This window comes from Engystomops pustulosus, chromosome 6 (genome assembly GCF_040894005.1).
Source record: "Engystomops pustulosus chromosome 6, aEngPut4.maternal, whole genome shotgun sequence".
NCBI classification, from domain to species: domain Eukaryota; kingdom Metazoa; phylum Chordata; class Amphibia; order Anura; family Leptodactylidae; genus Engystomops; species Engystomops pustulosus.
In genome coordinates, this window is record NC_092416.1 from 19,361,266 (window position 1) to 19,387,288 (window position 26,023).

The 26,023-nt window shown below is 43.7% G+C and overlaps 1 protein-coding gene across 2 annotated transcripts; it reads right to left on the minus strand.

The window, feature by feature from the left end:
* Window positions 1–18,375: 18,375 nt before the first annotated feature.
* On the minus strand, window positions 18,376–25,308 carry LOC140065554 (serine protease inhibitor swm-1-like). 2 transcript variants are annotated; one of them, XM_072113151.1, is made up of 4 exons: window positions 25,277–25,308; window positions 25,087–25,151; window positions 21,635–21,670; window positions 18,376–18,837 (listed from the first exon to the last, which is right to left on the minus strand). In XM_072113151.1, the coding sequence occupies exons 2-4, from the start codon at window positions 25,124–25,126 to the stop codon at window positions 18,467–18,469; spliced, it is 447 nt and encodes a 148-aa protein (XP_071969252.1). In that variant the 5' UTR covers window positions 25,127–25,151; window positions 25,277–25,308; the 3' UTR covers window positions 18,376–18,466. The 2 variants fall into 2 exon arrangements, with proteins under 2 accessions (XP_071969252.1, XP_071969251.1); XM_072113150.1 differs by lacking the exon at window positions 25,277–25,308 and having other exon boundaries at window positions 25,087–25,156.
* Window positions 25,309–26,023: the final 715 nt, after the last annotated feature.

A 26,023-nucleotide genomic window follows, 5' to 3' on the forward strand; every position in this document is an offset into this window, starting at 1 on the left:
GAGGCAACATACGGAGTGTAAACTATTCAGAGATGACAAGACTAATGACAGGCTACGGTATGCAGAGAAATTCCCCAGGAGCTTATTGTGTTTCTGCTATAATACAAGTAGACCAAGGGTGAAATCCGTCAAACTCTTCTTAGAATTACATCTATCACCAACATTAGATTGATGTTTACGTAACATGTGAACAAACTACAGAGGTTGTTATTCTCCAGGTATTAGTTCTGAGAAGCATCGTTTTCATGTAATCTAAGAGCGGTGAGACGAGAGAACTCTCTGCCACAAGGTGTTGTAAAGGCCGATGACTTGAAGATGGTGAGGAGGAGCCCCTCTTCTGGAGAGTATGTTTTTTTTAAATTATTCTAATGAATAATTCTTATTCTTTCCATCCCGCATCAGAACTCAACCCCAATTTGGAGGCTACTGAGGGGCTCGGTTGTGGGGAAGGGTGGACCCCAGGGATATTTTTGTGTGGTCAGCCCAAAGAACTCCAGTCTGACGCTGATATCATCTTGGACACCGTCTTGGATTCCTACTGTATCATCGCTGAAGTCAAGGAACCTTGGCATGATAGATGATGACTTCTTCAATATGTGCTTGCTGTGTAATATTTTTGAGAAGCTCAACACATCAATGAATAAAAAAAGAGATTGGAAGAGATTGGAATTTTTCAGTCCTATGTCAGATAAGAAAGTCAGTACGAGGTCTGAATAATGTTTATTTGTTTTTTTTATCTTTTTAAGTTTACTAATAATTCTCAGTTGTGTTTTTACAACTGCGTAATTACCGTATATACTCGTGTATAAGCCATAGTCATACTATGCGCCTGCCGCCCGGGAGAGAACAATCTTACAGAAGAGGAGCCGGGAAGCCAGAAGACGGGCTGCGCGGACATCGGGGGAGCAGCTCTGCACATCGGTGCCACCGGAGGGTGAGTATATAAGTTTATTATTTTTTTTAATTCTGGGCAGGCTGTATACTACTGGGGGCAGGCTGTATACTACTGGGGGCAAGCTGTATACTACCGGGAGCAAGCTGTATACTACTGAGGGCAGGCTGTATACTACCGGGGGCAGGCTGTATACTACCGGGGGCAGGCTGTATACTACCGGGGGCAAGCTGAATACTACTGGGGGCAAGCTGTATACTACTGGGGGCAAGCTGTATACTACTAGGGGCAAGCTGTATACTACTGGGGGAAAGCTGTATACTACTGGGGACTGGCTGTATACTACTGGGGGCAAGCTATATACTACTGGGGGCAGGCTGTTTACTACAGGGGGCAGTGCTGTATACTACTGGTGACTGGCTGTATACTACTGGGGGCAGGCTGTATACTACTGGGGACTGGCTGTATACTACTGGGGGCAGGCTGTATACTACTGGGGGCAAGCTGTATACTACTGGGGGAAGGCTGTATACTATTGGGGGCTGGCTGTATACTACTGGGGGCAAGCTGTATACTACTGGGGACTGGCTATATACTACTGGGGGCAAGCTGTATACTACTGGGGGCAAGCTGTATACTACTGGGGGCAGGCTATTTTAAAGGGCAGATGGGAGCGATTAATGGAGAAAGAAACAAAAGTTTGGTGGGATGCGGAGACTTTATCCTCATATTTACAAAAGAAAATGATCCCGCGGGGACTACGTATTAAAAAGGCACCCACCACGGTTTACTCTGACACCTTTCAAGAAAAATGGAATGAGACTTTAAGTGACTGTTCAGAGAAATTGATGGATTTGATTATTACGGAAGAAACCAGAGTTTTGGATTCAATTCGACTGGAGACAGAGGACATAATAAAACAACTTACAGTTCTTGTGACTACAGAAGAGTTTAAAGCTGTGGAGGAGGACCTTAATACAAAAATTTCAGCTATTGAAAACAGCATAATTGAAACCAAGAAAAGGAAATTTGACCGAGATCTCTTGGACTATAAATATAACGAGGTTTATACATGGAAACTACATCGCAAAGAGAGGAGCTCCACCCCGAAATCCATCCTTAAAAATAAACATAGGAGACGTGCAAATCATAAAAAGGACGGTCCACCACCCCATGTGAGTTTCTCAGAAACTGAGGACTCTCATAACAGTTCTTCATCATGTCCCTCAGATGATGCATCAGACCTTTCAGCTAACACCAGGAGATACCCCTCAAAAAACGGGGCAGGAGAGGGGGGAGGAAACAAAGGTCCCGTCAAAGAAATAGATAAAATGAAGACACGTCAAGGAGCCACGAAGAAGCGTTAGCAGAATCTTCAGTTATCAACTTGTCCAGCTTTATCATTACGGAACAACAGATAAAAATACTAAATAAGGGACTTAATTTTTCCCCATCAGTGGACTTTGATCTCTACAGGACTATTTTAGATCTGAATAAATTTGTTCGGAATCTCACGGTAAAATTACATTTCAGAGAGGGAGTGGAGGAAGCAGCTCCTGGTCCATTTTCTTCTGACACTGAGGATGGCCCGCCGGCCCTCAAGTTGTTTGATTCCCATTTTACAGATTTCAATGACCAGGCGGGGATACTCAGTCTCAGAAGTTTGGAGAGGGAATCTCAGGGAGTAGATGATAGACCTGAAAAACATTTTTCTATACAGAACCCTACCTTCTATCCAGTCATGTCCAGACGAGACTGTATGGATAAATTCCAAGATCTAGTAATGAAAGAATTAAATACTCTTAAATCACAATGTAACAGTACTCGATCGAGGTCTAATATCACCCGTTCAGAGAAAAAAGCGATACAAGATTTGAAAAATAATCCTGACCTAGTGATTAGAAATGCGGACAAAGGGGGTGCCATTGTACTTCTAAATGCATCCTTATACAAGAAAATTAATGAAGACCTCCTTAATAATCCACAAACTTACCGTAAGCTGTCCATCGACCCTACACCTAGCTGTCAAAAAAATCTTTCCAAACTGTTGGATGAAGGTTTAGCATTAGGGGTCTTAGATCAGAGACATAGAGATTTTTTGTTCAATAAATTTCCGATCATGCCAGTCTTCCATTCACTCCCCAAGGTCCATAAAGGGACATTCCCTCCCCCCTGCCGACCAATTGTTGCAGGTATCGGCAGCTTGGGTGAGCGTCTGGGAGACTGGCTGGATAATTTCTTACAACCTTTAACTATGATTACACCTACGTATTTGAGGGATACGAAACATTTACTCCAGATTGTTGACAAAATGGAATGGAAGGAGGGCTACAGTTGGGCATCTTGTGATGTTGTCGCCCTTTATTCCTCGATTCCTCACGATCTGGCATTGATTTATCTCTCTAAACATCTAGATGAATTTAGCACTTATTCCCCACAGTTAAAAGAATTTATCATCATGACCACACATTTCCTTCTCCAAAACAACTTTTTTATGTTTGACTCCCAGTTTTATTTGCAAGTGGAGGGGGCCCCCATGGGGGCCAAGTTCTCCCCCTCCCTTGCTAATATTTTTATGACACAATGGGAAATCAATCACATTTTTACAGAATCCAACCCCTTCAAATCATGCATTAAATGGTTTGGACGCTTTATAGACGACCTGTTGTGGTTGTGGCAAGGCTCACACACGGAGTTTGACAATTTTGCCAAATATATCAATGATAACAACATGAACCTTAAATTCACACATTTTTACGGTGGTGATCATATTGATTATTTAGACATAACAATTCAAGGTCACAACAGCATTATCAATGTGTCTCCCTTCCGAAAATCCACAGCAGGAAATAGTGTATTATTAGCCACCTCTTGCCATCCTAGGCATGTCATTGACAATATACCCTATGGCGAATTAATCCGCCTCCGTCGAAATAGCTCTTCCGACCAAATCTTCAACACACAAATGCTAGAATGGGAAAAGAGATTCAGAGCAAGGGAGTACAAACCAGATGTCCTATCTTCAGCTCGGAATAGGATCCACAAGGTAGATAGAAATACACTCCTCATAGATAGGAAACATCATCACAACAAATCATTTGCCAACAAATCCAAACCAAAACCAATCCCTTTTGTAACCACTTACAGTAATCAGTTTCATCTTGTGAAGAGAGTCATAACTAAATACTTACCTATCTTAGAGCAAAATGCAGAACTCAAGGAATGTTTGTCGGACGGTGTGAGAATCATATCCAAAAAAGCACCCACTGTGGGCTCAATTGTCTCCCCGAGTGTTTTCAAAAGTCACACGGTAGAAAGTAACAAAAAATATTCATGGTTACACCATCCTGGCAACCATAAATGTGGGCACCTAAGATGCACCACTTGCGAGCATCTCTTAACCATTGACAACTTTACTTCCTGTACCACCAAGAAAAAATATGATATTACCACATATATGAACTGCAACACCACTTGTGTTGTTTATTTAATAACATGTGTGGAGTGCAGTCTACAATATGTAGGCTATACCACCAACTCTTTGAAAGTCCGCATTAGAAAGCATCTGTCAGACATAAAAAATTCCAATTTAACTAATATGTCAGCAGCCTCTAAGCATTTTCGTGACATGCATAATGGGGACAATAGTTATTTTAAATGGCAGGGCATCGAAAAAGTGAAAAAACCAGAGAGAGGGGGAGACCACAGGAGAAAACTCATGAACAGAGAAACATATTGGATGTTTACTCTACAAACAACACAACCTCTAGGTCTGAACCTTAGACAGGATTTAATTCTCTGCTATGAATGAGCATGTATCCATTACTGTTAGTTCGCTGTATTTTAATTCGATGCTTTGTCACCATTGTTTAACCAGCAAGTGCTTTGTATTGTTCCTGGTTAAGTATTTACCCCCAATTTAAGCACCTATGCCAGTGTCCGTATATTTGTTTACACTTTTATATAGCTTGTTTACTTAGAGGCATAACGCAACAAGATAGAACTCCATTCCATTTTTTCTCCATTTTTTCTCCTTTCTTATAGGCTTTTGTGTAACTTTACTCTAAGTCTTCATCCATCCATCTCACCTTTGTCTGTGTTTTTATACTTGAGACAGTTTTTATTGCATTTGAAATCGTACCGTTCCGGAGGGGGTGTGGCTTAGCCCAATCACGGGATTCACATCACGTGACTGTGACGTCACACGCCATCCCAGGAGCGGGGGGTATTTAAATCGGAATACTACATACTGTTTGTTATAGACCATGACTAAGCCCGCTTAAGGGCGAAACGCGTAGGTCGCTATGCTTGGACCCTCACACCTATGCTAACTGCCCATTCTGGATTTTAATGGCATACAATAAAGAATCTTGATTTTACTTGCAACTTCCCTGAAAGCGCAGACTTCGTTTGTTCGTTTGGAATTTTGTGCCTGCAGTCCGTGGGGTTTCTCTGGAAGTGCCACATGCATCAGAAGGTGAGCAGGAACTATATCTTCTTTTTTCTATACTGGGGGCAGGCTGTATACTACTGGGGGCAAGCTGTATACTATTGGGGACTGGCTATATACTACTGGGGGCAAGCTGTATACTACTGGGGGCAGGCTGTTTACTACTGGGGGCAAGCTGTATACTACTGGGGTCAGGCTGTTTACTACTGGGGACTGGCTGTATACTACTGGGGACTGGCTGTATACTACTGGGGGCAAGCTGTATACTACTGGGGGCAAGCTGGGCTGGCTGTATACTACAGGGGGCAGGCTGTATATTATAGGGGGCTGGCTAGCTATATACTGAGGGGGGGTTCTGTGACCAATGCATTTCCCACCCTCGGCTTATACTCGAGTCAATAGGTTTTCCCAGGTTTTGGTGTTAAAATTAGGGGTCTCGGCTTATACTTGGGTCGGCTTATACTCGAGTATATATGCTAATAATCCAATTATATAAAAACAACTAACCACAAAACAGAAAGACAATGTAATATTGTACAACTGATACATATCTTAAATTACGTTAATATACACAATCACGTTTTTAGTTGTTGCAGTAAAAAAAAATTGCTGTCGCAAACCAAACTCTTGACATCTTATGTGATAGAGCAAGTAAACAGGGGACCTGCACCTGCATTGTTCATGTCCTGAACATTATCGATATGGGGTCCCCAAACCCCAACAGGGACTTTAACAAGAAGTTTGGGTTTGGCATTCGGCTACCTCTTTACTGTTAACACCTTGTCTGCCCATCCTTAATGAAGTATGGAATATGTATTCATCCTCGCAGAGTGAATACTTTATGGGACCACCTTTGGCTGCAGTGAAAGCTACAAGTCTGTATCAATATATCTCTACCAGCTTTGCACATCTAGAGGCCCATAGCTCTAGGTTGGTTGGAGAATGTTGACGATCAGCAATCTTCAAGCCGCGCCACACATTCTCACTTGGATTTAGGTCTGGACTGTGACTGGGAGACATGATTATTAGAGATGAGCGAGCACTAAAATGCTCGGGTGCTCGTTATTCGAGACAAACTTTTCCCGATGCTCGAGTGCTCGTCTCGAATAACGAGCCCCATTGAAGTCAATGGGAGACTCGAGCATTTTTTTAATAAAAAAGAACATTAAAAGAACAGTACAAAAAAAATATTCCAGATGTTTGCAGATGTTTTGCTTGTAAGAACACATTGAAAGAACAATATTCTTCACATTCCAGATGTTCGTGCACATCTCCTAACTTAGCGGGAGACACGCGCGCACACCTGCAAAGTGAAGAATAGTGTTATTTCAATGTGTTCTTACAAGGAAAAAATCTGCAAACATGTGTAATATTTTTTTTTTACAATTAAAATACTTTTATTCAATTAATTTACTGCTCGATGTCGAGCCGGCGAGATACTTGTCCGAGTAACGAGCCGGCCCGAGTATGCTAATACTCCACCGAGCAGTATACTCGCTCATCTCTAATGATTATGGTATGATCTGCTAAATGGTCAAATCTCTAACAGTCTCTACGAGGATTGTCCTGTATTAAAGGAAACCTACCACTTCTGACGGTAGGTATGAGATACAAACACCGGGCACCAGCTCAGGGTGAGCTGGTGCCGGTGCTTAGTCTCGTTAGTGTTAAAACCGCGGTATCGCGGTTTTAACACTTTTGAAACTTTCTAGCAGAAACTGCTTCGGCGCTGCGCGCGATCGTGCGCGCGCAACGCCTGCGGCGTTTCCAATGTAGGCGCGCGCACTATCGTGTGCACGAAGCGCCGAAGCAGTTTCTGCTAGAAAGTTTCAAAAGTGTTAAAACCGCGATACCGCGGTTTTAACACTAACGAGACTAAGCACCGGCACCAGCTCACCCTGAGCTGGTGCCCGGTGTTTGTATCTCATACCTACCGTCAGAAGTGGTAGGTTTCCTTTAAGCACCATCCATTTTCCGATCAGCTATGATCAGCTTCCCAGTCCCTGCTGAGGCTTGACCTCCACCACCATGATGTTGCCCCACACTGTGGGGTTGGTGTGGTCAGGGGGTATGCAATGTTTCCTACACACATGCGTTTGTTATTAGTTTTGGTCTACTTTGAGTAGAGCTCCTTTTTCCATGTTATTTCTGTGCCACCTACATAGGACAGAACTTCTTATGGCTTTCCGTAACAAGTAACTTAGCTTTTATCATCAGATTTGATGATAATCATCACATTTTGATTTTGATTATCATCACATTTTGATTTACAGCCCCGAGGTAGCTTCGGCGCTGTGCAGTGCCGAAGCTGCCTCGGGGCTGTAAATCAAAATGTGTTTAAACCGCGATATAGCGGTTTAAAACACTAGCTAAGGCAAGCTCCGGCACCAGCTCACCCTGAGCTGGTGCTCGGTGTTTACATATCATACCTACCATCAGAAGTGGTAGGTTTCCTTTAATTAAATGTAAATGTCCAGATGGGAAAACCCCTCTAATGCTTGTGCCATACTCTTCCTATTTATAGATGATGGATTAATCAAAGCTTCAGGAGATGTTTCTTAATAAAGAAACCTCATCCTGCAATTAAATTTTCTACAATTTTATCCCTGAGCCATCTGGTGTTTCTGATGTGATCCTTGGTCTTTAAGAGGCTGTTTGTTCTCTAATGTTCTTTTTTAAAGCATTGGGCCACATTTATCGCTTTTGTGCGCCTAAGTGTAGTAGTTGCGCCTAAATTCTGGCGCACTGTTTTGCCAGAATTATCACGAGCTACAACCATCTGTGATAAGTATATTTTCTGCCTCTTATTAATCACTTTACTTTAACACAGTTTAGGCGCAATTTGGCGCAGTTTCGGCGCAATGTTAGATTCAGGCACTTACATGTGACCCTGCTACAAGCTCCTCTCTGCTTCTTCCACAGCCCAGCATGAGAATGACCCCCACAGCAGCACCCAGGTGTGTGACACCCAGCACCCAGTGACCTCCTCAGCAGGGGCTTCTCCTGGAGGGGATCCCCCAGTGCTGGTCTCCTGCTGCACCCCTGTAATTCTGCACAGTATCCCCCTCAGAAACACTGGTGTCTGAGGGGGATTCTGTGCAGAATTACATGGGGGACACTTGTATGTTGTATCTGCAACATTCTGCAAACTTGTGCAAAGTTCTCTTCTCTCTTGCTGTGAGCTCAGGAGTTTGCAGAATATTTTGTAAATAGAAAATGATGAACTGTAAATAGAGTCTGCAGCTCCTGTCTGCAATGTATCTAATGTATCTATTATATGTCCTAGTGCAGTGATGGCTAACCTATGGCACTGGTGCCAGAGGTGGCACTCGGAGCCCTTTCTGTGGGCACTCAGGCCATCACCAGAGATGACTCCAGGTATCTTCCTGCAGTCCCAGACAGCTCAGGACTTGCTGTGCACAGAGGTATTTTAAAGTGACAGCGCTACCTGGGACTATTTTCTGCTTTATTGGTGCCTCAAGGGGCTGATATCAATGAAAACTGTGACAGAGAAGGGAGTATAAATCACAAATTACATTTCTGTGTTGGCACTTTGCGATAAATAAGCGGGTCTTTGTTGTAGTTTGGGCACTCGGCCTCTAAAAGGTTAGCCATCACTGTCCTAGTGTCTGCAGTGTATCTAATGTATCTATTATATGTTGCAGTGTCTGGCTGAGCTCTGCTGCTAGAAATGAGCTGTTCTGCAAAGGGGCTCAGTGCTTTCTTCTCAGATAACGCCACCTTCGGGCTGGAGTGTTTTTGCGCCCGTTTTTGCGCCTAAATGAAAACGTTGCAAGTGATGAATATTATTAGGCGCAGCAAAACATCGGGATTGCTAAGATAGATGAGGGAAAGCTGGTTATTTGTGCTGCGCGGCTAGTTTGGCGTTTAATCGCAAAAATGGCGCAAAAACGGTGCGTTTGAATGAAACGGTGCAAAAACAACAGAAAAAACGAGTGATACATGTGGCCCATTGAGTCCATCACAAAGCAAATGAGAACAAAACACACAAAAGTTCTCTATTTACTAATAAGGTGATTTTTTTTTCCATTAAAGGGGTTTTCCCACGAAGGAAAGTTAGACCCTATCCACGGGATAGGGCCTCATTGCTGATCAGTGCTGAGACCCCCACAGATCACAAAAACTAGGGGTCCATCAGATTAATGGAGCAGAAGATGGTGCATGAGCGTTCTGCTCCATTAATCTCTATGAAGCTGACGGAGATTGGTGAGCGCGGCTCATCCGCGGCCGTCTACTCCATTAATCTGATGGACCTCTCGTTTTCGTGATCTGTGGGGGTATCAGCACTGATCAGCAATGAGGCCCTATCCCGTGGATAGGGTCTAACTTTCCTTCATGGGAAAACCCCTTTAATGGAAAAATCTGCATACTTTATCTATGTTAGACAAGACCAGATAAGGAATGATAGGCACCACAAAGAGGGAATGACACATCTGCACAGTATTTTGTGATGCAACCTATCAGTATAAATAAAGATTAGAGATGAGCGAACATGCTCGTCCGAGCTTGATGCTCGGTCGAGCATTAGGGTACTCGAAACTGCTCGTTGCTCGGACGAATACTTCGCCCGCTCGAGAAAATGGCAGCTCCCGCCGTTTTGCTTTTTGGCGGCCAGAAACAGAGCCAATCACAAGCCAGGAGACTCTGCACTCCACCCAGCATGACGTGGTACCCTTACACGTCGATAGCAGTGGTTGGCTGGCCAGATCAGGTGACCTTGGGATAGACTAGCCCCTGCCTGCGCTGCTCGGATCATTCTGTGTCTGGATGCCGCTAGGGAGAGAGCTGCTGCTGGTCAGGGAAAGCGTTAGGGTGCTCTATTAGCTTACTGTTAGGCAGGAGTGATTCTCAAAGAACCCAACAGCCCTTCTTAGGGCTACAATAACGTTCTACTTTTTTTATTTTAATTTGCATCTAGTACCATTTTGTGAGGAATTAGCAGGGGGACTTGCTACCGTCGTGTTTAGCTCTTAGTGGCACACATATCCATAGCAAAGACCGAAGTGGGAAAATTTAGTAGGGGTTGGATTTCAATTAGGCACTAACTCAGTGTCATCTCATCTGGCATAGTAGTGTGCTTTGATACTTGGCTAGAAAATAGCCATAGGAGAATACAAAGAGCTTACTTACGCATACAGTAGCGTTCTATATATTTGATTTCTGGTTGATCTGCTGGTGGCTGTACTTTCTGCAGTGCATGTACTAGCCAATTCTGAGCAATTTGTAGTGAGACTTGCGACCGCTGTGTTCTGCGCTTAGTGACGCACATATCCATAGCAAAGACCGAAGTGGGAAAATTTAGTAGGGGTTGGATTTCAATTAGGCACTAACTCAGTGTCATCTCATCTGGCATAGTAGTGTGCTTTGATACTTGGCTAGAAAATAGCCATAGGAGAATACAAAGAGCTTACTTACGCATACAGTAGCGTTCTATATATTTGATTTCTGGTTGATCTGCTGGTGGCTGTACTTTCTGCAGTGCATGTACTAGCCAATTCTGAGCAATTTGTAGTGAGACTTGCGACCGCTGTGTTCTGCGCTTAGTGACGCACATATCCATAGCAAAGACCGAAGTGGGAAAATTTAGTAGGGGTTGGATTTCAATTAGGCACTAACTCAGTGTCATCTCATCTGGCATAGTAGTGTGCTTTGATACTTGGCTAGAAAATAGCCATAGGAGAATACAAAGAGCTTACTTACGCATACAGTAGCGTTCTATATATTTGATTTCTGGTTGATCTGCTGGTGGCTGTACTTTCTGCAGTGCATGTACTAGCCAATTCTGAGCAATTTGTAGTGAGACTTGCGACCGCTGTGTTCTGCGCTTAGTGACGCACATATCCATAGCAAAGACCGAAGTGGGAAAATTTAGTAGGGGTTGGATTTCAATTAGGCACTAACTCAGTGTCATCTCATCTGGCATAGTAGTGTGCTTTGATACTTGGCTAGAAAATAGCCATAGGAGAATACAAAGAGCTTACTTACGCATACAGTAGCGTTCTATATATTTGATTTCTGGTTGATCTGCTGGTGGCTGTACTTTCTGCAGTGCATGTACTTGCCAATTCTGAGCAATTTGTAGTGAGACTTGCGACCGCTGTGTTCTGCGCTTAGTGACGCACATATCCATAGCAAAGACCGAAGTGGGAAAATTTAGTAGGGGTTGGATTTCAATTAGGCACTAACTCAGTGTCATCTCATCTGGCATAGTAGTGTGCTTTGATACTTGGCTAGAAAATAGCCATAGGAGAATACAAAGAGCTTACTTACGCATACAGTAGCGTTCTATATATTTGATTTCTGGTTGATCTGCTGGTGGCTGTACTTTCTGCAGTGCATGTACTAGCCAATTCTGAGCAATTTGTAGTGAGACTTGCGACCGCTGTGTTCTGCGCTTAGTGACGCACATATCCATAGCAAAGACCGAAGTGGGAAAATTTAGTAGGGGTTGGATTTCAATTAGGCACTAACTCAGTGTCATCTCATCTGGCATAGTAGTGTGCTTTGATACTTGGCTAGAAAATAGCCATAGGAGAATACAAAGAGCTTACTTACGCATACAGTAGCGTTCTATATATTTGATTTCTGGTTGATCTGCTGGTGGCTGTACTTTCTGCAGTGCATGTACTAGCCAATTCTGAGCAATTTGTAGTGAGACTTGCGACCGCTGTGTTCTGCGCTTAGTGGCGCACATATCCATAGCAAAGACCGAAGTGGGAAAATTTAGTAGGGGTTGGATTTCAATTAGGCACTAACTCAGTGTCATCTCATCTGGCATAGTAGTGTGCTTTGATACTTGGCTAGAAAATAGCCATAGCAATAGGATAGCATTGTTTGGTTTTAAAAACTCAAAAAAAAACAAAAAACACAAAAAAAAACAAAAAAAAGTTAAAAAAAAAATAAAGTTATAACTCTCATTTTAAAAATGTTTAACCCGAGGGCTAGGGGTAGAGGACGAGGGCGGGGACGTGGGCGTCCAACTACTGCAGGGGTCAGAGGCCGTGGTCCTGGGCGGGGTGAGACACCACCTGCTGATGAGGGAGCAGGGGAACGCCGCAGAGCTACACTCCCTAGGTTCATGTCTGAAGTTACTGGGACTCGTGGTAGAGCACTGTTGAGGCCAGAACAGTGCGAACAGGTGATGTCGTGGATTGCTGACAATGCTTCGAGCAATTTGTCCACCACCAGTCAGTCTTCCACGCAGTCCACCCATGTCACCGAAATCGCCACTCCTCCTGCTCCTGCACCTCAGCCTCCTCCCCCCCAGTCTGCCCCCTCCCAGGAAAATTTGGCATTTGAACCGGCATACTCTGAGGAACTGTTTTCTGGACCCTTCCCACAGTCACAAACCACTTGTCCGGTTGCTGATGAGCAATTTTCCGATGCCCAGGTTTTCCACCAGTCACAGTCTGTGGGTGATGATGACCTTCTTGACGTAGTGGAAGTGTGTAAAGAGGTGTCCGACGATGAGGAGACACGGTTGTCAGACAGTGGGGAAGTTGTTGTCAGGGCAGGAAGTCCGAGGGGGGAGCAGACTGAGGGATCGGAGGATGATGAGGTGACAGACCCAAGCTGGGTTGAGAGGCCGGGTGAACACAGTGCTTCTGAGACGGAGGAGAGTCCTCGACCAGAACAGGTTGGAAGAGGCAGTGGTGGGGCCAGACGGAGAGGCAGGGCCAGAGCTGGTGCATCAGCGCCAAATGTGTCAACTAGTGAAGCTCCCGTGGCGAGGGCTCTTGCGGCGAGGGCTAGATCTTCAGAAGTCTGGAGGTTCTTTAAGGAAACACCGGATGACCGACGGACTGTGGTGTGCAACATTTGCCAAACCAGGCTCAGCAGGGGTTCCACCACTACTAGCTTAACTACCACCAGTATGCGCAGGCATATGAATGCTAAACACCCCACTCAGTGGCAACAAGCCCGTTCACCTCCGGCCGTGCACACCACTGCTCCTTCCCCTGTGTCAGCTGCTAGTCAGCCCCCTGCCCAGGACCCTGCCACAAAAACCCCATCGTCGCCTCCACGATCCTCCACAGCATCCACCAGCGTTCAGCTCTCCATACCCCAGACGCTGGAGCGGAAACGCAAATATAGTGCAACCCACCCGCACGCCCAAGCCCTTAATGTGCACATTTCCAGATTGCTAAGCCTGGAGATGCTGCCCTATAGGCTAGTAGAGACCGAGGCCTTTCGCAGCCTCATGGCGGCGGCCACCCCTCGGTATTCGGTCCCCAGCCGCCACTACTTTTCCCGATGTGCCGTCCCAGCCCTGCACCAGCACGTGTCAGACAACATAATCCGTGCCCTGACCAACGCCGTTTCTGACAAGGTCCACCTGACCACGGACACGTGGACGAGTGCTGCCGGGCAGGGCCACTATATATCTCTGACGGCACATTGGGTTAACTTGGTGGAGGCTGGGACCGAGTCTGACCCTGGGGCTGCTCATATACTGCCGACGCCGAGGATTGCGGGGCCTACCTCGGTCCAGGTGTTTCAGGCCTACTATGCCTCCTCCTCCTCCCACCCCTCCTCCACCTCCTCCTCCGAACTACCATCCGTGGGCACGGCGCCATCAGTCGGTAGCTCTAGGCACAGCAGCAGTGCCGTCGCTAAGCGACAGCAGGCGGTGCTCAAACTGCTGAGCCTAGGCGACAAAAGGCACACCGCCCAAGAGCTATTACAGGGCATCACGGCGCAGACTGATCTGTGGCTGGCACCGCTGAACCTCAAGCCGGGAATGGTTGTGTGTGACAACGGCCGTAACCTGGTGGCGGCTCTGCAACTCGGCAGACTGACACATGTGCCATGCCTGGCCCATGTGTTAAATCTGATAGTTCAGCGTTTCCTCAAGACATACCCCAATCTGTCTGATTTGCTCACGAAGGTGCGCCGCATCTGTGCGCATTTCAGGAAGTCCAGCCCAGATGCTGCCACTCTCAGGGCAGCGCAGCGCCGCCTCCAACTGCCCGCTCACCGACTGTTGTGCGACGTGCCCACGAGGTGGAATTCAACACTGACCATGTTATCCAGAGTTTACCAGCAGCGCAGAGCGATTGTAGACTGCCAGATGTCAACTTCCACCAGAACTGGTAGTCAGGTCAGTCAGCTTCCTCAAGTCTACAATGAGGAGTGGACGTGGATGTCTGATATCTGTCAGGTGCTGAGTAACTTTGAGGAGTCAACACAGATGGTCAGTGGCGATGCTGCCATCATCAGCCTCACCATCCCGCTGCTTGGCCTGTTGAAAAACTCTCTGGTCAGCATGAAGTCGGAAGCTTTGCGCTCGTCACAAGAGACAGGGGAAGAATATTCCCTTGTTGATAGCCAAAGCACCCTCAGGTCTGTTTCTCAGCGCATATCGGAGGAGGTGGAGGTGGAGGAGGATGAGGAGGAAGAGGAGGAGAATGTTGGCGAGACACAAGAGGGGACCATTGTTGAGTCCTTTACTGTTCAGCGTGTATGGGCAGAAGAAGAGGAGTTGGAGGAGTTGGAGGAGGAGGAAATGGACAGTCAGGCCAGTGAGGGGAGTGAATTCTTACGCGTTGGTACTCTGGCGCATATGGCAGATTTCATGCTAGGCTGCCTATCCCGTGACCCTCGCGTTCAAAGAATTTATTCCAGCACCGATTACTGGGTGTTCACTCTCCTGGACCCACGGTACAAGCAAAATCTTTCCACTCTCATCCCTGCAGAGGAAAGGAGTGTGAGAATGCATGAATACCAGCAGGCCCTGGTGCACAAGCTGAAACAGTATTTCCCTTCTGACAGCGCTAGCGGCAGAGTGCGTAGTTCTGCGGGACAAGTAGCGAGGGAGAGTAGGCGAGCAGGCAGCTTGTCCAGCACTGGCAAGGGTACGCTTTACAAGGCTTTTGCCAGCTTTATGTCACCCCAGCAAGACACTGTCACCTGTCCCCAGTCTCGGCAGAGTAGGGCTGATCTTTACAGAAAGATGGTGAGGGAGTACGTAGCTGACCATACCATCGTCCTAAATGATCACACAGCTCCCTACAACTACTGGGTTTCAAAGCTGGACATGTGGCACGAACTGGCGCTGTACGCCTTGGAGGTTCTTGCCTGCCCTGCCGCTAGCGTCTTGTCCGAGCGGGTTTTCAGTGCAGCTGGTGGCATCATCACCGATAAGCGTACACGCCTGTCGACTGACAGCGCTGACAGGCTGACGCTTATTAAAATGAATAAAGGCTGGATTTCTCAGAATTTCCAATCTCCACCAGGTGAAGGAAGCTCAACCTGAATAATTGATCCACTCCTCCTCCTCCTCATTTTCCTCCTTCTCCTCCTCTTTGTACAGTAAAGCAGAGGAAAATGGCTATTTTTTGACAGGGCCCACTGGCTCTTGCTATAGTACTTCATGCATTTAATTTTTCTGGAGGGCCACCTACCCGGTCCTCTGTTTGAAACAATTTTTGTGAGTGCCACATACAGGCACTCAATCTATTCCATTTTACTGCAGGGCCACCTACCTGCTCCTCTGGTTTGAAACATTTTTGGGACTGCCACATACAGGCACTCAATCTATTCCATTTTACTGGAGGGCCACCTACCTGCTCCTCTGGTTTGAAACATTTTTGGGACTGCCACATACAGGCACTCAATCTATTCCATTTTACTGCAGGGCCACCTACCTGCTCCTCTGGTTTGAAACATTTTTGGGACTGCCACATACAGGCACTCAATCTATTCCATTTTACTGCAGGGCCACCTACCTGCTCCTCTGGTTTGAAACATTTTTGGGACTGCCACATACAGGCACTCAATCTATTCCATTTTACTGCAGGGCCACCTACCTGCTCCTCTGGTTTGAAACATTTTTGGGACTGCCACATACAGGCACTCAATCTATTCCATTTTACTGCAGGGCCACCTACCTGCTCCTCTGGTTTGAAACATTTTTGGGACTGCCACATACAGGCACTCAATCTATTCCATTTTACTGGAGGGCCACCTACCTGCTCCTCTGGTTTGAAAAATTTTTGGGACTGCCACATACAGGCACTCAATCTATTCCATTTTACTGCAGGGCCACCTATCTGCTCCTCTGGTTTGAAAAATGTTTGGGACTGCCACATACAGGCACTATCCAAATTAAATTGTCTCCATAGCAGCCTCCACACGTTGTCTCCATTGCTACCTCCAAAAGTCGTCCATATAGCTGCCTCCATACATCGTCCCTTTATCAAACGAGGTGTGTCAGGCAGAAATTTGGGTTGTTTTCATGGATTCCACATCAAAGTTGTTAACTTTGTCGCCACCCTGCTGTGTTATCCACAAAATATACTGGCAAACTTTTACCATTTAGGGATATTATTTCAGCGCTTCTTGCGCATCTGTTTACATTCCCCTCACCCGGCATATCCTAAACTTATAAGAACGCTACTACACTTGATCTTATACAAAAGGTTCTTAGAAGTGCTGTTTGGGGAGTAGCCTAGAGACAGGGGCTTGGATTGGCAAAAGCTCGCCTGGCTGCAGAGCGCCAGCTCCATCCCAAGATCCAACTAACATAGTTGCAGCACCTTTAATCTACTACTAGTTCACTGCCTCCATAATAATAATAATAATAATCTTTATTTATATAGCGTCATCATATTCTGTAGCGCTTTACAAATCATAGGAAACAAATACAAATGTAATGTAACAGAGCACAACATTTGTATGGAACAACAGGAGTGAGGTCCCTGCTCGCCAGAGCTTACGGTTTATGAAGATGATGGGGTAACACGAGGTAAAAGAATATTTAATGGTCAAGCCATTCTTCTTAGGGAATAGAACAAAATATAATAAATGGAATTGCTGTCGCTTGAACCACTCAGCCGTCATCTTATATACCAGGTCCAGGGTGATTTGGACTGCAGAGAAGTCTGGTGCCTGTTGGTTGCTGGATAACAGATGGGAGGACGACACAGGACGGGTTAGTAGAAGAGTTAAAACTTCATGCAGTTAATGAGTGTTATAGGCTTGCCTAAAGAAATGGGTTTTAAGAGCACGTTTGAAACTTTGGAGGTTAGGTATTAGTCTGATAGTCCGGGGCAGAGCATTCCATAGAATTGGTGCAGCTCTAGAGAAGTCTTGGAGACGCGAGTGGGAGGTCCGCACTAGGGTAGAGGTTAATCTAAGATCACTGGCGGATCTAAGAGCACGGGTTGGGCGATAGACTGAGATAAGAGAGGAGAGGTAGGGGGGTGCAGCATTATACAGAGCTTTATGGATGAGGGTTATTATTATTTTAAACTGTATTCGAAAGGAGACTGGCAGCCAGTGCAGCGACTGGCATGAACTGTAAGCATACATGGTCCCCTTATCAAACGAGCTGTGTCAGGCAGAATTTTGGGTTGTTTTCATGGCTTCCATGTTAACTTTGTCGCCACCCTGCTGTGTAATCCACAAAATATACTGGCAAACTTTTATCATGTACCGATATTATTTGAGCGCTTCTTGCTCACCTCCTTTGGTTCCTCTCTGACACCCATTGGTTTGAAGCCTGAGTCCAATTAGGGTATGTCGCCATGCCACTCTCTAGCCTGCTGCCGCTGCCTCTGCATGCCGTCCCCTATAGTGTCAGGGTCAATTATTGGATGTTTTAGATGCTATCTAGCTTCATTCTGTCACTCTGTCATGGCCATGCTGTTGCCCATAATTTTGGCATAATGGTGCGATTAAGCAGCCTCAGAGGCATCCATGCATGCTGCCCCTGCTGTTTCCTGTCCATTTCCGTGGCGTTTCCATCCTTTTCTGAGGTTCCCAGGTGTTTGGCCAAGCTTCCCTGTGCAGAGCCTTGGTCCCCTTGAAAAATGCTCGAATCTCCCATTGACTTCAATGGGGCTCGTTATTCGAGACGAGCACTCGAGCATCGGGAAAAGTTCGTCTCGAATAACGAGTACCCAAGCATTTTAGTGTTCGCTCATCTCTAATAAAGATCCATTGACACAAAATCTAGCACGGTTTTGTTCGGAAGATATTTTTATTATTGTTATTGCTTTTAGCCATTATTTCTTATACTTATATCAGCACAGTTCTACCGGAGGCACAAAATTTCATGCATTAAGCTAGAGATAAAATATGCTAAAATATAATACAGTAAGTTATGGATTACACTCATCTGGTTTTACACATCTTTGTCCAGATAGAAGATATCCCTTATTACAGACACATTGTGGAAATCTTCCGGCATAACAGACTTCGGAGCCTCCTGGATTGGCGCATGTGGGTTGGCAGGCGGTTGCATTGTGCACATACTGCATGTTATCACTACACGTTACGTTACAGTCTTTAGGGCTGACACATTGTACAGATTCTCCATCAGTCCCGGTCTGAGGCAGGAGACCTTCGTCACATTTACAAGTTATCCTTCCACGTTTGTTACAAACTCTCGGAATGCCGGGACCCACATTGCCGCAGGTTATTTCACAGTCTGACACTACGGCCTGACGGCTGTTGGGAGGACAATTCAGAACTGGAAAAAAAGCAAGAAAGTAAAAATAATATCCAATAAAACAAAAAAATAACAAACATATGATATATTTTTTATAATGAAACCTTATTTTTGATACACAAATAGTAATTAACTGTATATCTAACTATCCATCTAACATCATGGTGCAGATTTACTTACCCGGCCGATTCGCGATCCAGCGGCGCGTTCTCTGCACATCATTCGGGTCCGGACGGGATTTATGAAGGTAGTTCCTCCGCCGTCCACCAGGTGGCGCTGCTGCACTGAAAATCATCTGAACGCGCCGGAATACACCAGCTCGGACCAAGTGAAGGTAAGAGCTTCCCAAGCGACACTTTTTCGGTTTTTAAATGCGGCGGTTTTTCCGAATACGTCGGGTTTTCGTTTGGCCACGCCCCCCCCGATTTCCGTCGCGCGCATGCCGGCACCGATGCGCCACAATCCGATCGCGTGCGCCCCAATCCCAGGGCAATTCAGGTACAATCGGCGCAAATCGGAAATATCCGGGTAACACGTCGGGAAAACGCGAATCGGGCCCTTAGTAAATGACCCCCCATATCTATCTATCTATCTATCTATCTATCTATCTATCTATCTCATATCTATCTATCTCTCTCTCTATCTCATATCTATCTATCTATCTCTCTATCTCATATCTATCTCCTATCTATCTATCTATATCATATCTATCTATCATCTATCTATCTATCTATGTATCTATCTATCCATGGGCCACATTTATCACTTTTGTGCGCCTAAGTGTAGTAGTTGCGCCTAAATTCTGGCGCACTGTTTTGCCAGAATTATCACAAGCTACAACCATCTGTGATAAGTATATTTTCTGCCTCTTATTAATCACTTTACTTTAAAACAGTTTAGGCGCAGTTTAGGCGCAGTTTAGGCGCAGTTTAGGCGCAATGTTAGATTCAGGCACTTACATGTGATCCTGCTACAAGCTCCTCTCTGCTTCTCCCACAGCCCAGAATGAAGATAACAATCACAGCAGCACCCAGGTGTGTGACACCCAGCACCCAGTGACCTCCCCAGCAGGGGCTTCTCCTGGAGGGGATCCCCCAATGCTGGTCTCCTGCTGCACCCCTGTAATTCTGCACAGTATCCCCCTCAGACACACTGGTGATACTGTGCAGAATTACATGGGGGACACTTGTCTGTTTCTGCAACATACTGCAAACTTCTGCAAAGTTCTTAGCTCTCTTGCTGTGAGCTCAGGGTTTTGCAGAATATTTTGTAAATAGAAGGTGATGAACTGTAAATAGAGTCTGCAGCTCCTGTCTGCAGTGTATCTAATGTATCTATTATATGTTCCAGTGTCTGCAGAGTATCTCATGTATCTATTATATGTTCTAGTGTCTGGCTGAGCTTTGCTGCTAGAAATGAGCTGTTCTGCAGAGGGGCTCAGTGCTTTTTTTTTTTTCAGATAACGCCACCTTCGGGCTGGAGTGTTTTTGCGCCCGTTTTTGCGCCTAAATGAAAACGTTGCAAGTGATGAATATCATTAGGTGCAGCAAAACATCTGGATTGCTAGTATATAATGAGGGAAAGCTGGTTATTTTTGCTGCGCGGCTAGTTTGGCGTTTAATCGCAAAAATGGCGCAAAAACGGTGCGCCTGAATGAAAAGGCGCAAAAACAACAGAAAAAACGAGTGATACATGTGGCCCCATGTATCTATCTATTCTATCTATATCATATCATATCTATCTATCTATCTATCTATGTATCTATCTATGTATCTATCTATGTATCTATCTCCTATCTATCTATCTATCTATCTCATATCTATCTATCTATCTCCTATCTATCTATGTATCTATCTATGTATGTATCTATCTATCTATCTATCTCCTATCTATCTATCTCCTATCTATCTATCTATCTCCTATCTATCTATCTATCTATCTATCTATCTCATATCTATCTATCTATCTATCTCCTATCTATCTATCTATCTCATATCTATCTATCTATCTATCTCCTATCTATCTATGTATCTATCTATCTATCTATCTATCTATCTATCTATCTATCTATCTATCTCCTATCTATCTATCTCCTATCTATCTATCTATCTCCTATCTATCTATCTATCTATCTATCTATCTCCTATCTATCTATCTATCTATCTATCTATCTATCTATCTATCTATCTATCTATCTATCTATCTATGTATCTGCTGTCTCCTATTTATCTAAAAGAATTAGAAAGAGAAGAAAGAAAAGTGATACAAGCGCCACATGTGTGAAAGCAGTTTCTGGCTTAGTGAAGAAGTATGATTGGTAATGCTCACCTTTTCTGGTTGTACAATCGGTACAACACGTAAAGTAGCTTAGATATCATAGTGGTCTCGGCAGCCGTCCTGCATTTGTTCCGACAATAGAATTTGTCGGAGAACAGAATAGGAAATGTATGGCGATCTTCCAGGCTATCTGCAGCGCCAATCACTCAGAATAATTCCTTTTTATAAACGAATATCTTTATTTATAGGCTGAACAATATGCGTTTCGAGCCCGAGGAAGAGCCCGGCCCGGGCTCGAAACGTGTATTGTTCAGCTATCGATCTATCTCATATCCTATCTCTGTTTATCTTTATATCTATCTATCTATCGATCTATCTATCTATCTATCTCATATCTATCTATCTATCTCATATCTATCTATCTATCTATCTCATATCTATCTATCTATCTATCTATCTATCTATTTATCTATCTATCTCCTATCTATCTCTGATTTCATTGATTGTTGTGTAGTTTGCAGTTACTTTCTATTCCACTCACCTCGGACACTGGTACAATCCGCCTTCCACTGCAAGACTACAAGAAGGAAATAAAATAGTTATTTTGTAGCAAATCTGATTTAAATAATAACATCATGTACACATGTTCAGTAACCCTGTTGAAAGCAAACATATTACAACTAGTGATGAGCGAGTATACTCGTCCGAGCTTAATGCTCGGTCGAGTATTAGCATACTCGGACCGGCTCGTTGCTCGGACGAGTATTTGCCCTGCTCGATAACGAGCATTTAATTTAAAAAAAAAAAAGTAAAGAACAGTAAAAAAATACAATTAAAACATTTAATTTAATCATTTAATTGAAGAACACAGTGAAAGAACACAGTGCAGAACAGATTGCAGATGTTCGCGAACATCTGCGATCTGCTCCGGAGACATGCGTGCAGAACGGTGTTCTCCACAATAGTATTCGAAGAACAATATGTGTAGAGAACAACTTGCAGATGTTTCCAAACATCTGCAAGTTGTTCTTCACACATATTGTTCTTCAAATACTATTGCAGAGAACATCGTTCTGCACGCGTGTCTCCGGAGCAGATCGCAGATGTTCCCGAACATCTGCAATCTGTTCTGCACTGTGTTCTTTCACTGTGCTCGGTCAGTTTTTAATTTTACTAAAAAATGCTCGGGTCTCCCATTGATTTCAATGGGGCTCGTTACTCGAAACGAGCACTCGAGCATTGGGAAATGTTCGGCTCGAGTAACGAGTACCCGAGCATTTTAATGCTCGCTCATCTCTAATTACAACCCCCCCCAAAAAAAAGTTATTATTATTAATTTAAAAATTGTTATTTCACATTTAACGAAATATTAACAATGGTAAAAATGTTGTTAACATTTCCCACTGTTGGCCACTAGAGGGAGCTTCAGCTGGGCGCTTTGGGGCAGATTTATGCATGGTTTTTGGTTGTACTTTAGTGACTTTTTTAACACATTGGGTTATTTGCGCCTTGTTTAACATTGTTTTGCCACTTGTGCCTAATAAGTCACAAAAAAAAATCGTCATTCGACAAACAGTCAAAACTACAAAGACAATTGTGGTGCAAAAAATAGACTCACAAAAGGCTAAAAACAAGAGCTTAGGGAAGGGGGAAATAAATGACCCCCTGTGTCTGTACACACAGATCATGCCATAGGGGAGGGTCAGCTATTATTCACACTATCTTCTATGATTGAAGGAAATTTAGTACCAAGATGAGGGATTGTAAACCCAGCACACTGACATACTGGTGTGTGTCCCCCCTGGCAGGATCTGCTCTTCTTTTAACCTCTTATGTCCTTGTTTTTACAAAACAAAGGCTTTTAAAATTATGCAAATGAGTCGGTGGGGCTCCAGGCCTCATAGTTGTGAATGGGATCTGGAGCCCCTTAGGCTAATTTGCATAATTTTACAGCCTTTTTTTTCTAAAAACAAGGGCATTAAAAGCTTAAATAAGAGCAGATCCTGCCAGATGGGCACACACCAGTATGTCAGTGTGCTGGGTTTACAATCCCTCATCCTGGTGGTAGATGTCCTTTATGTAGGGAACAAGACCTGTGATGACCTCATTACTGTTAAAGATGTCATTCCTGCTGGCAGTGTCTTATCATTTTATAGAATTATTTTTAAGATGTTCAAGTTCTTAATGCCCTCCGTTACTGAGATTGACATATATGAAAAACCTTTTGAATTACAGATCCAAAAATGTACAGAAGGTTTTTGCCTTTAACCGGGAGTCTCTCTTCAACTCCTATGGCTGCCATAGAGTGATCTGTAATTGACCCTTCTAGTCCAATATAAAATCACTGCCCTATATTGTCTTGTGTATTTTCAAGTACCATAGGGCACCTAAAATAAAAGTTTAAAAAAATAAAAATAATAAAACCCAAAAGTCCAAATCACCCCTCTTTCCCTTGAATGGGAATACAAATAATCAAACAAGTAGAAACATGCTAGATATTCCCTAAGATGAGCCTTGTAACAAAAAAATATGTCCAGATGTACAAAATGCCACATTTTTGTCATTATTTTTACATGGAAATGTTCTATAATGTTATATAACAAAAAAAATGATATATAAAAAAACTATCAAAACGTTGTACTGTCCCCATAATTACAGCAATGAAATCGTCAGCAAAAACTAAAAAAAAAGTAGCCAAGCCTTTGTGCTGACTTTTTCTTGTGTAACCAGTGCATTAATTTTTTAACTTATTTATTTTAAATACAGACGGTCCCCTACTTAAGAACACCCAACTTACAGACGACCCATAGTTACAAAAGGACCTCTGGATATTGGTAATTACTGTACTTTAGTCCTAGGCTACAATAATCAGCTATAACAGTTATCACAGGTGTCTGTAATGAAGCTTTATTGATAATCCTGGTTCTGATGACAATCCAACAATTTTAAAATCCAATTGTCACAGAGACTGAAAAATTTTTGAGCCAGGGGTTACAATTATAATTTTTACTGTTCCAACTTACATACAAACTTCACTTAAAGGGCATCTACCACCGGGATGAAGGACTGTATACAAAGGTCTCTCAGGGGCTCCATGCTCCATTAACACCTATGGAGCCTGGAGCCCCTAAGGCTCATTTGCATACAGTCCTACATCCTGGTGGTAGATGCCCTTTAAGAACAAACCTGCAGAACTTATGTTGTACGTAACCCAGGGACTACCTGTAATTGAGTGCTTTGTTTCCTTTATATAGGATATAATACCGAAGTATGAAAGTTGATGGCCTCAAAATGCTGTATTTTTTTCTCTGTGATCACAATGACCCAAAGATTAAAGAGGGAGGTGTAATTTGGACCATACAGTGAAATAAATAAATACAAGTATACCCCCCCCCCCTAAAAAAAATAAATAAATAAATAAATAAAATACATCAATTGCATTTTTGTCAACTGTATTGCATTTGGAATTATTCCATCTTTCCAGTCCATAACAGAATTGCTTATGATGTAGTGACCTCCCCCTACCAGGACATATATTTAGTTTATGATATTGTCCCTTACATTAAAGGGGTATTCCCATTTCAGTAAATTAATGTTATTGTTTGTATATAAAAGTTATACCATTTTTCAATTTCCTTTCTGTCTTAATTCCTTACGGTTTTCTAGATCTCTGCTTGCTGTCCTGCTTCAGAAAGCTTCTATGTTTACTTCCAGTGGACAGAAATCTGACCATGGTCACACAGGTGCACGGCTCGTTATATCACACTGATTACTCTGATTACTCTCTGTGATATAACGAGCCGTGCACCTGTGTGACCATGGTCAGATCTCTGTCCACTGGAAGGAAAAATGTAAGCATTCTATAGAAAACCATGAGGAATTGATACAGACAGTATATTGGAAAATTGTATAACTTTTCATCATACAAACAATAACATTAAACCAAAACATAGTTGAATAAAAATATCTGTAATTTAATAAGGAAATACTTACTTGCAACCAATAAAATTGCAGATATTTTGAAGAAACCCATGTTACGGCTAAAACAGCGGAGTATTCTATAAGATCCGGGAATAAAAACAAAATCAGACATAAACAATACATCACAGATAAAAACACTAAAGATGTACAAAAATGAATGGAGAATAGAGTAACATGAGACGGACGTCTTCTTCTTCCTGACCTGTTGGGATTGGGGCTCTAGAGATGGATTCTGGGCTCCTTCTGCTTCATCATGTTATTTATAAGGGTCAGATGAGGAAGGTTCACTTATATTTACATAAATAATTTGTGTCTTTGTAAATTGTGCAACATTTCCTTAAGTAATTACCGGTCTGATGAGTAAAGAGACGGATATTCACCAGGGTTTATAAAGATCAGGGCAATTATGGTAATCTGCCATATGTAAGCCGTGAAAACTTTGATTGCATTAGGATAAACACTGGGGATGAGCGAGTATACTGCTCGGTTGAGTATTAGCATACTCGGACCGGCTCGTTACTCGGACGAGTATCTCGCCGGCTCGAGATCGAGCATTAAATTAAGTGAAGAACAGTGTTTTTATTACATAATAAAATATTCCAGATGTTCCCAGATGTTTTCCTTGTAAGAACACATTGAAATAAGACTATTCATCACTTTCCCGGGGTGCGCACGTGTCTCCCGCTAGGTTCAGAGATGTTCGGAACATCTGGAATGTGAAGAATATTGATCTTTCAATGTGTTCTGCACTTAAATGGTCCTGTGTTCACTGTTTTTAATGTTTTAATTCTATTCTTCACAGGTATGTGCGCTTATCTCCCGATAGGTTCGGAGGTGTGCGCGCACATCTGCAAAGTGAAGAATAGAATTAAAACATTAAAAACAGTGAACACAGGACCATTTAAGTGCAGAACACATTGAAAGATCAATATTCTTCACATTCCAGATG